Source organism: Pseudophryne corroboree, chromosome 5, assembly GCF_028390025.1.
Source record: "Pseudophryne corroboree isolate aPseCor3 chromosome 5, aPseCor3.hap2, whole genome shotgun sequence".
Classification (NCBI taxonomy): Eukaryota; Metazoa; Chordata; class Amphibia; order Anura; family Myobatrachidae; genus Pseudophryne; species Pseudophryne corroboree.
In genome coordinates this window covers 781,706,408-781,719,370 of record NC_086448.1, presented here as the reverse complement: position 1 = coordinate 781,719,370, position 12,963 = coordinate 781,706,408, and the positions used below count along the sequence as shown (strand labels likewise).

Genomic DNA, 12,963 nt, shown 5'->3' with positions numbered 1-12,963 from the left:
TTGATGTCCAGGGACACCATATAGTCCCCTTTTTTCCGGTTCGCTATCACTGCTCTGAGTGACTCCATCTCGATTTGAACCTTTTATGTAAGTGTTCAAAGATTTCAGTTTAGACTATGTCTCACCAAGCCGTCTGGCTTCAGTACCACAATATAGTGTGGAAAAATAATACCCTTTTCCTTGTTGTAGGAGGGGTACTTTGATTATCACCTGCTGGATATACAGCTTGTGAATTGTTTCCAATGCTGCCTCCCTGTCGGAGGGAGCCGTTGGTAAAGCAGACTTCAGAAACCTGCGAGGAGAAGATGTCTCGACTCTCCAATCTGTACCCCTGGGATAATACTTGTACTATCTAGGGGTCAACCTGCGAGTGATCCCACTGCGCGCTGAGACTCTTGAGACTACCCCCCCACCTTGAGTCCGCTTGCATGGCCCCAGCGTCATGCTGAGGACTTGGCAGACGCGGTGGAGGGCTTCTTTTCCTGGGAAGGGGCTGCCTGCTGCAGTCTACTTCCCTTACCTCTATGTCTGGGCAGATATGACTGGCCTTTTGCCTGCATGCCCTCATGGGAAAGGAAGGATTGAGGCTGAAAAGACGGTGTCTTTTTCAGCTGAGATGTAACTTGGGGTAAAAAGGTTGGATTTCCCAGCTGTTGCCGTGGTCCCCAGGTCCGATGGACCGACCCCAACTAACTCCTTCCCTTTATACGGCAATACTTCCATGTGCCGTATGGGATCTGTATCACCTGACCACTGTCGTGTCCATGACATCTTCTGGGTGATATGGACAACGTACTTATCTTGATGCCAGAGAGCAAATATCCCTCTGTGCATCTCACGTACATATATATAGAATGCATCCTATTAAATGCTCTATATGAATAAAATATTTTCAGTCAGGGAATCCGACCAAGCCAACCCAGCACTGCATCTCCAGGCTGATGGCGATCGCTGGTCGCAGTATAACCACCGTATGTGTGTATATACTTTTTAGGATATCTTTCCAGCTTCCTATCAGCTGGCTCCTTGAGGGCGGCCGTATCTGGAGACGGTAACGCCACTTGATAAGCGTGTGAGCGCCTTATCACCCTAAGGGGTGTTTCCCAACGCGCCCTAATTTCTGGCGGGAAAGGGTATAACGCCAATATTTGCTATCGGGGTAACCCCACGCATCATCACACACTTCATTTTATTTTATCTGATTCAGGAAAAACTACAGGCAGTTTTTTCACTCCCACATAATACCCTTTTTTGTGGTACTTGTAGTATCAGAAATATGCAACACCTCCTTCATTGCCCTTAACGTGTGGCCCTAATGAGAAATACGTTTGTTTATTCACCGTCGACACTGGATTCAGTGTCCGTGTCTGTGTCGACCGACTGAGGTAAATGGGCGTTTTTAACGCCCCTGACGGTGTTTCTGAGACGCCTGGACCGGTACTAATAGTTTGTCGGCCGTCTCACGTCGTCAACCGACCTTGCAGCGTGTTGACATTCTCACGTAATTCCCTAAATAAGCCATCCATTCCGGTGTCGACTCCCTAGAGAGTGACATCACCATTACAGGCAATTTCTCCGCCTCCTCACCAACATCGTCCTCATACATGTCGACACACACGTACCGACACACAGCACACACACCGGGAATGCTCTGACAGAGGACAGGACCCACACTAGCCCTTTGGGGAGACAGAGGGAGAGTTTGCCAGCACACACCAAAACGCTATAATTATATAGGGACAACCTTATATAAGTGTTTTCCCTTATAGCATCTTTATATATATCTCAATATCGCCAAAATCAGTGCCCCCCCTCTCTGTTTTAACCCTGTTTCTGTAGTGCAGTGCAGGGGAGAGCCTGGGAGCCTTCTCTCCAGGCTTTCTGTGAGAGAAAATGGCGCTGTGTGCTGAGGAGATAGGCCCCGCCCCTTTTTCGGCGGGCTCGTCTCCCGCTATTTAGTGAATCTTGGCAGGGGTTAAATATCTCCATATAGCCTCTGGGGGCTATATGTGAGGTATTTTTCGCCAAAAAAGGTTTTCATTTGCCTCCCAGGGCGCCCCCCTCCCAGCGCCCTGCACCCTCAGTGACTGCCGTGTGAAGTGTGCTGAGAGGAAAATGGCGCACAGCTGCAGTGCTGTGCGCTACCTTTAGAAGACTGCAGGAGTCTTCAGCCGCCGATTCTGGACCTCTTCTTACTTCAGCATCTGCAAGGGGGCCGGCGGCGCGGCTCCGGTGACCATCCAGGCTGTACCTGTGATCGTCCCTCTGGAGCTGATGTCCAGTAGCCAAGAAGCCAATCCATCCTGCACGCAGGTGAGTTCACTCCTTCTCCCCTAAGTCCCTCGTTGCAGTGATCCTGTTGCCAGCAGGACTCACTGTAAAATAAAAAACCTAAGCTAAACTTTCTCTAAGCAGCTCTTTAGGAGAGCCACCTAGATTGCACCCTTCTCGGCCGGGCACAAAAATCTAACTGGAGTCTGGAGGAGGGTCATAGGGGGAGGAGCCAGTGCACACCACCTGATCGGAAAGCTTTACTTTTTGTGCCCTGTCTCCTGCGGAGCCGCTATCCCCCCATGGTCCTTTCAGGAACCCCAGCATCCACAAGGACGATAGAGAAATGGGGTTGACCTATACATTGGAACCAGTTTCTCCCAGCGGCCATTTTATATTGGTTGGCTGATTGGCCAGCACCTGCCACCATTGCTGTCTGAGCACTCCACACTGATGACTGGTAGAAGCTATCCACCAAAGTTCAGAATATAGGGGGTCATTCCAAGTTGATCGCTAGCTGAAAATGTTCGCTGAGCTGCGATGATGCAAAAAAAACCGGCACTTCTGCGCACGCGCGATGTAGTTTCACACAAGGTCTAGCGAGGCTTTTCAGTCGCAGTGCTGGCCGCAGAGTGATTGACAGGAAGGGGGCGTTTCTGGGTGTCAGCTGACAGTTTTCAGGGAGTGATCGAAAAACGGCAGGCGTGCCTGGGCGAACGCAGTGCGTGTTTGCGTGATCGCAATCTAGGAGTAGGTCTGAAGCTACTCTGAAACTGCACAAATTTATTTTGCTGCCACTCTACGATCCTTTCGTTCGCACTTCTACTAAGCTAAGATACACTCCCAGAGGGCGGCGGCTTAGCGTTTGCACCACTGCTAAAAACAGTAAGCGAGCGATCAACTCGGAATAACCCCCATTATCATATGGCTTCTTACTATGGTGGGAGACCGATAGGGACCGCCAGAGGAGTGGGATGGACTTTACCAAGTTCTTAAACCAAAAGGAAAAAGTCTGGATCGGTACCTGCTCCGCACCATGGTAACCAGTTGCAAAGGGATGAGAGTATGGACATCTTTTGTTAAAGCGGTTGTTGTACGGCCGAGCACAGGCTTCTGGTAAAGAAAGGCGAGTAGTGCTTCAGATATGACCAACCCCTTTAAGTATGAACACTTGTTATATCACACAACAATACATACACTTGATAGATCCCAAAAGCGAGTGTGACATGCTCCTTAAGTTGCCAAGTATCTGGTCACAGTAGTCTGCATTAAATGTTTAAAATGGAGAGCATATGTAACACGGAACAGATGCCATCTAGAATCTTTATAATGTGACCACCAGCCAGGGTGTATACTCCTGGTGTACAGCATGTGTCTGTATATCTGTGCAACGTATATAAATTCTGAATGCAGCAAATAAACACAAACTGCTGCTGACCACCCTGCACGCCTCATCAGGAATTACCTGTAACTTATACATTATATACACGGCGGAAAATCTTGACACGAACACAGCAGTCAGTGGAGAAGTCTTTCTTTCAGCAAACACGGTAACACAGAAGTGGAATGTAACAAGACAGAGGGGATGTCCAGAATGGGTTTCAACGCTCAGGAGGCTTCAATGGAGAAAGATGAAGATCACATCGTGCCCGGCAAAGAGGGAACTCCTGAGCGATGAGGGGACGTTACAGTATGAGGGATAAGCGAATCGTAAAAAACAATTGAACACAGCACCGGCCCACGCTGGCCTCACACTGCCAGTAATAAAAACCCCACCAAATATACCGGATTGTTATAGGTTTAATATTTTTAAAAAAATAAATAGATTTTCTATCATGCTGTAATGTCACAGAAGTGGAGTAAATGTGTCCTTTACCTAAGCCAACGCTATTAACCCCATAGCTGCTGAACCGGTCTGCAACGCATTGCAGGGTCCGCTTGCAGATAAAGGTGCTGTATACAATTAAATAAAAACGCCACCCCAATGTGAGGTCCATATCTTTGTTCTGTGAAAAAAATGGGATTACAGATGCTCCGCTTCTAATCTTTGCTTTTTGCCAGGTAATCCTTGTACATGGAGTACAGTACACCTGGAGAGAAAGAGAGAGAATGGATATTCAAGAGTTAGGGAAGACAGACACCGGCGGATTGATACTGAAATAAGTGTTCAACAATTTTCCTGCATCCTCAGACTGTACCAACCTCCTGATGAAGGACCAGAGCTGAATACACCAGTGTGCATCTGGCTGCGTGGAACAAGGCCTTTATGTGCAAATATTAAACATACTGTATGCATTCTGTGCCTGATTCAGAGATAGCATCTTCGTATAACAGCATTGTATTCCGATCTCCAGTAGGGGCATGCAGGTGACATCTCAGTAGAAGAGACGCCTCCTGCATGTACCTGCGATCACAGCACTGCGACCATCGTCACAAGCTAGGATCCAACATTGTGTCCACCGGTCATATTGTTCCACGCAGATGGCCACCTGAGTAAGCTCTAGCTGATGGAAGCAGGAAGTCTGTGCGATTACACGCAGATCCCTTGTTTTCCCCTCCCACAAATTGGGGGCGATACTCCCTCTTTTCTGGAAACGTAGGCTTCCCCCGCCCCTTCCCACCCCCTCAATGCCACTGCCTAACGCAGAGGGGAAATGTGGGCAAGATCCCCCGTTCTATGCACCTTGTGCAGCCGCAGATTCCAGATTATCGGGAATCTGCGTGGGACACATTACCTGCATCCCACTCTGAATTAGGGCCTCTGTTCCTACAGGACTAGGGACACAGTTGCCATAAAGTGCATCAGTTTTTTCATCTTCCACGTCATCTATACGAGCTGTGTGATGCACTTAACAGCCCCCAGTCCATTAGAACTGGTCCCTGGCATATCTCTAGCACTGTAGTTATACTTCCATAACTATAAGAAACCCCAGGGATATCATAATCTAGGAATACAGAACTGTCCGTTACAGACTGCTGAGCCAGGGTGCACTAGATATCAGGGACCAATGACGCAGGGGTTTGCTTAGCTGTAACTACTGGTAATTGTTATATGGGGTCCCCACCACCCAACCTCTGAATACCCTCCTGCAAATTCGGATGTATGCGTAAACTATCGGGTTTACGTACAACTCTTAATCTGGACCCAAGAACTAATTAAGAAAAGGCGGGAATTCTAAGACACGTAAAAGTCTGTATATGAAAAAATAATCTGTCCAGATTTAAGCACAACCTGCTGTTCAATTAAATAGATGTGTCCAACACCGCAATACACAAACTTTAATTTTATTTTTTAAATAAAATACGTTACACCGTTACTGGCTCCTGACTATTGGGGAAACTACACTAGGGGGTAAATTTACTAAGATGGGAGTTCTATTTGAGATGGGATGTTGCCCATAGCAACCTATCAGTTCCCAGGTATTATCTTTTAGAAGGTGCTAGATAAATGAGAAGTAGAATCAGATGTGTTGCTATGGGCAACATCTCATCTTAAATAGAACTCCCATCTTAGTAAATTTACCCCTAGGTCTGGGTTAGTAACGTGGCCTCAAAACATTTTTGTTCCACAACACTTACCACAAGTCATTGCTCCAACTACGAAGCCCTGGGCCCCCACACGCATGTGAATAAGGTGGACGGACATTTTGGTGTCCCCTCGGGATCTCAGTTTGTACAATCCATAGCCCACAACCGCCAAGAGGCCAGCGAACCCTACAACACAGAAAAGTGCGTCACTGGCAGCGTAATGGTTAATATTAATGTATCACAAAAAGCTCCGTTGTTGTGTGTAAAACCTCTGCTGAAAATTATGGGTCATGTCCCGATAGGATCCGGTAAAGGCGAAGTTTGCAGTATGAATGCTGTAACATCTGTGCAGTTTAAAGTCGGACGGATATTGTTGAAAACGGGACTAAAACCTGTCGGATGTGTGACCAAATCCGCCGATCCACGTGTTTTCCGGCAAGTTGGAATTGCCGACAAGCCGGAAATACAGCAGCCCCATTGAATATGTCGAATCATGATTCGACCTAAATTAAAAAAAATAAAAAAGTCGGAAACTGCCGTCATTCCGACTTCAATTGAATACTGCCCTATAGCTGGTAAAAATTATTTGCACCACTCATACTATCTTGGCTGACTTAAGGGCCCTACACATTGGCCGATCCGCCGCCAAGCTGCCCGACGGCGGATATGGCCGACAGGCGACCAGGCCGGGGGGGGGGGGGGGGGGGGGGAGGCAGTGAAGTTTCTTCACTCCCCCTGTCACCCGGCTCCATAGCAGTGCAGGCAAATATGGACTATATCATCGCTGGTGCCCCGTCGGCTGTGCATGCAGGCCAATATGGATGAACGAGCGCGGGGCCGCGCATCGTTCATCGCTGGTGTCTCCACACTCAAAGATATGAACGGTATCTCGTTAATTAATGAACGAGATCGTTCATATCTTTGGAGTGATGTTGGCCAGTGTGTAGGGCCTATTAGAAATATCTTGTGCGGACTTCAACCTCCCTGTCCTTGCTCCTATCCCCAGTGCTGCCAGCTATCCCTGCCAGAGATTTTAGGTTTGCTGGTGTCAGGCTGATGTGGGGGACAGGATGTCCCGTACAGACTACACACAGGAGGGAGGACACACTTTCTTCCCCTGTAAAGGTTTTGGCCCATTGAGCACATCACTACTTTGAATAGTATTGCCGGTTTCAATTCCTGATAAGACACGCCAAGAAGCGGTGGCTCGCTCATTGGATTTACTCCTAAACTTTTACATTTTATATGGTTTGTTCTCTTAAAAAGAATTAGGGGTCTATTTACTAAGCCTTGGATGGAGATAAAGTGGACGGAGATATGCACCCTAGAGGTAACATTTGACAGGTTCACTTGCCCAGGGCTAAGAGGCCGGAACACAAGTGGACCTAATTAGTAACTGGGAAAATAACCGGATTTGTGCTGCATACATAAGACATTTAACTTGTACCACCTGGTCTTCACATAGACCAGGCATGTCCAAACTGCGGCCCTCCAGCTGTTGTGAAACTACATATCCCAACATGCCCTGACACAGTTTTGCTGTCAGAGAATACTAAAGCTGTGTCAGGGCATGCTGGGATGTGTAGTTTCACAACAGCTGGAGGGCCGCAGTTTGGACATGCCTGACATAGACTAACTGTGGCGTGCCCCACATCATACAGTAGGTATTATTTTGTCTAAAGCATATCTCTAAGACTCACCTATTGGCACAAAGGGAGACTCCTTGGATTTTTTAATGAGCTTTGATGTCTGAGAGTCATTTAACTCGAAGGTTGGCAGGACATCTTCGGAACTTGAAGCCATCTCGTCTAAGAGGAAAAACAAACTACATTGTAAAACGCACAGTCACATGGCTCATGTTGCAAAGAGAAACCCATTGTACAGGTCACACCCCCTTAATCCTAGTTTTCATTCTTTACGAATTACTTGTACAACTAGTATTGTGGCGGTGGTAAAGAAGGGAGGGATACAAAGATTAGGTTAAAAGGAAAACAGGAAGCTTTATTTGTGGGCAAGTGCCTTAGGTATGCTGGAACAGCCCAGCTTCGACATTCTGGGGGGTGGTATGAATGCCCACGTTGGTGACGGTGTCCTGGTGGGGTGTGTGGTTGGTGGGTACATGTGTGTGTTGCGGGTGGTTCAGGTCAGCTGCGGTGTGTTCTTGGGGCACACTGGCCTCTGGATCCGGTGTCTGTGTTCCAGCAGGGTGATTTGGACCATCTTAAGGTACATGGTTGAGTGGGGTCGGGCAAGCTGCCAGATATTACATGGTATATGTTGAAGTGCGTTGAGGGTTATGTGCGTCTCAGGTATCCTCGCAGGGTGTTTTGGCCCATGTTACTTTCTTTGGGTGGAAAGTTGTCTCAACAGGAAGAGGAGCTGCCAGTTTACTAGAAATAAAGGAGAGAGACTCTGCTGGGAGAGAGGGGGCGAAGCCTCATTCCAGCTCTTTACTTGACTCACACTACTAGCCATACGCCATAGGAGATTATAGAATAGATACTGGACAGAGTCTGATAAACCTAGATAAATCCTATATGGTTTTATTACAGAAATGACTGGAGCATGAAGATGTTAAACAATCAAAGCTCATACATTTCTATTACATACCAGCTGCTACAATAGGTCATTATACTCATTACAGTATAGAGGGGGAAACAGTTAAATATCCACAGTCCCTGGTTTTTCCAATACATACAACCGTCACAAGTATACAGTACAGATCATGACTCTTATTAACTAGCAGTGAACCCTAATATTATAATGACAGACTGTAGAGCAGCGTGTACTTTCTATTGCTATTGGATATTATTCCAGTACGGCTAGCAGCCAGAGTAGTATAGCACTGTAAGTGAACCCAAGCAATGCTGCAGCAGCTGACAACTGTGTGGAAGCCGGAAATTACAGGATGATGCAATAACTTCTTGTAACCTAACAGCTTCTGTCAGGAGGACGTGGTGGAATGTTCTGTGCACAACACAGAAAGGTTACATCACTGGAACATACTGTAAGCCAGACTTTTCCATCACATCTCACACACACTATTCTCTAAGTGACCAGTGACCAATACATTACTGAAGCGGCGGTCCTATTAGAATACACGTTATGTAAAGTGGCCGAAAGGGTCATCAAAATCCAGTTACTTTCCACACAGTCAGAGACAACATAAAATAACAAAATAAAATAACTTTAACTAGATGAGACCCCTCATTGTTCTCACAACAGCCCATAAAAACACTGAGCACATTCACATGACCTGACCTTCATAGGGTCATAGGGAGCGGGAACTGGTCCACAAGATGTGTCTGCAATAGGAGGAGGAGGGCAACCATCAACCTGGAAACCATACCCCCCTTTCAACTGAAGGAAGTGCATCCGTCTAACCTCAGTTTATTAGCCTTAATCTCAGTAATAAGTGAAGACCGTACATTTATTCAGAGACATCACAAGCCCAAGAACAGGCCCCACGTCACTTAAAGGTCCAAACTCACTACAAAACACCCCTCAGACCTGGACTACGCCCATCCCCAATAGCTGTATGCCCTTCTGCTCTGCATTTGCCACAAAAGTTCTCATAGCCATATTTGCCGGAAAACTATTTCACCACAGAACCATTTGCACTGGGATACAGGAGGGAGAGCCACGAACAAAATCTCTTGCAGTTTATCAGTGTTGCCAGATCTGGTTGTGTAATATGCATAACCTGTGTCTCATCAAGAGACACAGGTTATGGATATTACACAACCAGATCTGGCAACACTGATAAACTGCAAGAGATTCCAGAGATTAATGAGTAATTCAGGAAAAGGGACACAGCTCTTGGCCACAACAGCGCGGAAATCACAATTTATTAACACTAATCACGTCAATTCCACCTGCAGCAGCGGAGGAGCATGAGGACCAATGGCAAACGTCAATCTCTCGATTGCAACTTGTAATTGGTCACCCATCCAGCAGGTTATCAGCCATGACTGTGTGAAGAAGCAGGGTGGAACGGCTGTATGGAGCAGTCCCAGCAACGGGACAGAGAAAGTCAATAAAAATGACCAACAAGCTGGTAGTAACACTTTAATTATACCCCTTTTACACTCGCAGAAAAATCCCGGGATATTGCACGTGAACGCGCATCATCCCGGGATTCTTCTCAGTGTAAATGGGTACAGGGACAATTTCCCGGGACGAGCATCCCGGGATTTCATCCCAGGTCAAAAGCAGGGTTGGTCCCGGGACCGTCCCGGGAAGCTGGGTAGTGTGAAAGGGTCCGTCCCGGGATTCACTATCCCGGGACTGTTAAAAGGACTCGGATTGGAGCTTTCTTGGGCTCAGAAAAGCTGATGTCATCTTTTCTGAGCCCAAGGCCATTTCTAATGACATACTAATGCATTTGCAGGGATATCCCGGGATCAGTGTAAATGGGGCTGTCCCGGGTCGATCCCAGGTCTTAGTCCAGTGTGAAAGGGGTCAGTCCCGGGAAGGCATCCTGGGACGCATCCCGGGAAGCAACCCGGGAGTGACCCGGGAGTGCGAGTGTAAAAGTGGTATTAGTGCAAAGGATGTATTGTGTTCCCTTCACAAAAACGTGTCCAATACACAGACCTGTCCAAACGCTGACCAAGCAGAACCCAGTTCAGTCATGAAAAGACTTGTGTACAGGACCTTACAGGCGGAATTCAACTGATATCGCCGCCCGAACGCCCATCTAAAGTGACTGCAGATCGTGGGGTGATATTCAATTGATGCTGTTTATCACAGCCATTAGTGTAGGGATCAGCAGCATAAAGCATATAAACCCTACTATACTAATGGCCACAATCGCGAAAGTGCCATTTGGGCGCCCAAAAGGGCCACTCTTAGCACATTTCAGCTCACCAGTCCGGGGGGCTGCTATAGCTAAAAGACGGTTCCCCGCGCCTCCCAAACGGAGCAACAATTGAATTTTAGTAATAAAAAGAATTTAATTTCTATAGCGTTCTTTCTTCAATAGGGCTCAAGGCACTTAACAGATAGAATAGAAATAACAGTACAGAAACAATGAAGTACAGAAAAGCTTTTCAAAAAAATACAGAGCGCACGGAGATGCTACAGGGACATTAATGAAATGCTGAGTAAACAGGAAAGTCTTGGGTCTATTTTTGAATGGGGGCCTCTCCAACGGTATACGTTCAGATGGTCGACCACTATTGGTCGACATGAGTTTTTCCACATTTTTTTCTTTTTTGGAACTTTTTCATACTTTAAGATCCACGTGGACTACGATTGGGAACAGTAACCCGAAGCATGGCGAGCGAAGCGAGCCATGTGTGGGGACACGGTGCACTAATTGGGGTTCCCCGTCACTTTACGCAGAAACCGACACCAAAAAAAGGAGAAAAAAAAAAACAAAAACTCGTGTCGACCTTTTCGTGTCGACCATTTGTCCATGTCAATGTCAACCAGTAGTGGTCGACCATTCATACCGGAACCCTCTCAAACTGTGCGGGGTAGTAAGTTCCATAGAGTCGGAGCTGCATGGCTAAAAGCGTGACCCCCAGATGAATTCTGTGAGATTCTTGGTGCTGCTATAAGTCCTTCATCTACCGATCGCAGAACTCTAGTGAGACAGTATGGGGTCAGAAGCTGCTTCAGGTACCTTGGGCCCTGGTCATGTAGTACTTAGAAACTCAGTAAGCCAATCTTGAAGATGATTCACCATCTTACAGGCAGCCAGTGAAGGGAGGATGTGTGTTATGTGGCTAGAACGGGGCTGGTTGGTTAACAGCTTGGCAGCTGTGTTTTGCACCAGCTGTAAGTGGTGCAATTCTTTTGCTGGGAGACCCAAGGTAGAGGGCATTACAGTAGTCTAATCGAGAGGATACAAATGCATGGATGACTTCTGGAAGTTCATCAGATGAAAGAATGATTGTAGCTATCTGATGTTTAAGTGTCAAGCCACCATCCAGAACGGGTGTGTATCATAGGGTCGACAGTGACTAGGTTGACACCTGAAATAGGTTGGCACTGTCATTAGGTCGACATGTCATTCACCCAAACTGAAAGAAAGGTGTCAGATCAAACAGTGCATCGCAGCTCGCTACGTATGGGGCTGTGGAGCTGTAGACAGACCAGAGTGCCTATGCTGATTGCCCCTGGCCACTGTCACAAGCACCAGAACTAGGCCATGCTGATCTTACAGGATCTGGTGCCAGATACCGCAGGACACCTTCAGAGAGGGGTAGAGGGTGTGTGTGTGTGTATGGGTGTGGATCATCAAATCGACAGTATCTAGGTCGACAATGTTTAGGTCAACCACTGTAGGTCGACAGTCACTAGGTTGACAGGGATGGAAGGTCGACAGGGTTTCTAGGTCGACAGGTCAAAAGGTCGACATGAGGTTTTTGGGTTTTTTTTGTGTGTGTGTGTGTGTGTGTGTGTGTGTGTGTGTGTGTCATTTTCTTCCTAGAGTGACCGGGAACCCCCAATCAGTGCACCGTGTCCCCTCGCATGGCTCACAGCAAAGTGCCTCACTTTGCGAAGCAAAGATTACCGTTCCATGTCGACCTAGAAACCCTGTCGACCTTCCATCCCTGTCGACCTAGACGGTGTCGATCTTCAGACCGGATCCCGTGTGTATATATATGTATGTATGTACGTAACAGAATATAAAACTGCAGCCAGACTTGTATCTGTATACCCATACCTCAGCCAGGGACACGCATAACTCACCGGACTCTCTGTCGCTGTGGAGGAATGGCGGATCTCTGTCTCAGTCACCTCCAAGGGGTAGCGCGCTCGAGTCTATACGCACTTACCGGTATCTGACGTCAGGCCAGGGGGCGGGGCATGACGTCAACTGGAGTATGGGGAAACCATTGTGACCTTCCCGGCAGAATGACAAGGCCCGGTGAGTGCAGGCAGAGATAGAGACGCCCCGTGGTAACACTCAGCAGCGGGAAGAGGGTAGGGGGCCATACCGCGGAGCAGCTACCTCCCAACCAGCCTGCAGCAGTCAGGGCCCCGCCAGGACTACAACTCCCGACATGCCCAGGGCATTGACGTAGGCAAGTTAGCGGATAGTCTTTGATTGGTAGTTAGGCCCTGTGGGAGTGGTCACAGGATTAGCAATGGCAGTCCGTGAGGCTCCTCCCATTTCCATATATGGTATGCATGCGGTTAGAGGGAATACGG

At 47.6% G+C, this 12,963-nt stretch overlaps 1 protein-coding gene across 2 annotated transcripts; it reads right to left on the bottom strand.

The window, feature by feature from the left end:
• Positions 1 to 3,789: 3,789 nt before the first annotated feature.
• HIGD1A (HIG1 hypoxia inducible domain family member 1A) lies at positions 3,790 to 12,592 on the bottom strand. Of its 2 annotated transcripts, none has more exons than XM_063924347.1 (4): positions 12,502 to 12,592; positions 7,500 to 7,607; positions 5,851 to 5,985; positions 3,790 to 4,361 (listed from the first exon to the last, which is right to left on the bottom strand). In XM_063924347.1, exons 2-4 carry the CDS (start codon positions 7,600 to 7,602, stop codon positions 4,312 to 4,314), a joined length of 288 nt encoding a protein of 95 aa, XP_063780417.1. In that variant the 5' UTR covers positions 7,603 to 7,607; positions 12,502 to 12,592; the 3' UTR covers positions 3,790 to 4,311. The 2 variants fall into 2 exon arrangements, with proteins under 2 accessions (XP_063780417.1, XP_063780418.1); XM_063924348.1 differs by lacking the exon at positions 12,502 to 12,592 and adding an exon at positions 12,476 to 12,500.
• Between the last annotated feature and the right edge of the window lie 371 nt (positions 12,593 to 12,963).

Bases quoted from the DNA above. Each gene is read 5' to 3' on its own strand.
- HIGD1A (XM_063924347.1), bottom strand. From the start codon at position 7,602: ATGGCTTCAAGTTCCGAAGATGTCCTGCCAACCTTCGAGTTAAATGAC. The intron at 5,986-7,499 runs GTGAGTCTTAGA...TCTGTGTTGTAG, and splicing joins GTCTCCCTTTGTGCCAATAG to GGTTCGCTGGCCTCTTGGCG. The intron at 4,362-5,850 runs GTAAGTGTTGTG...CTTTCTCTCCAG, and splicing joins AGTTGGAGCAATGACTTGTG to GTGTACTGTACTCCATGTAC.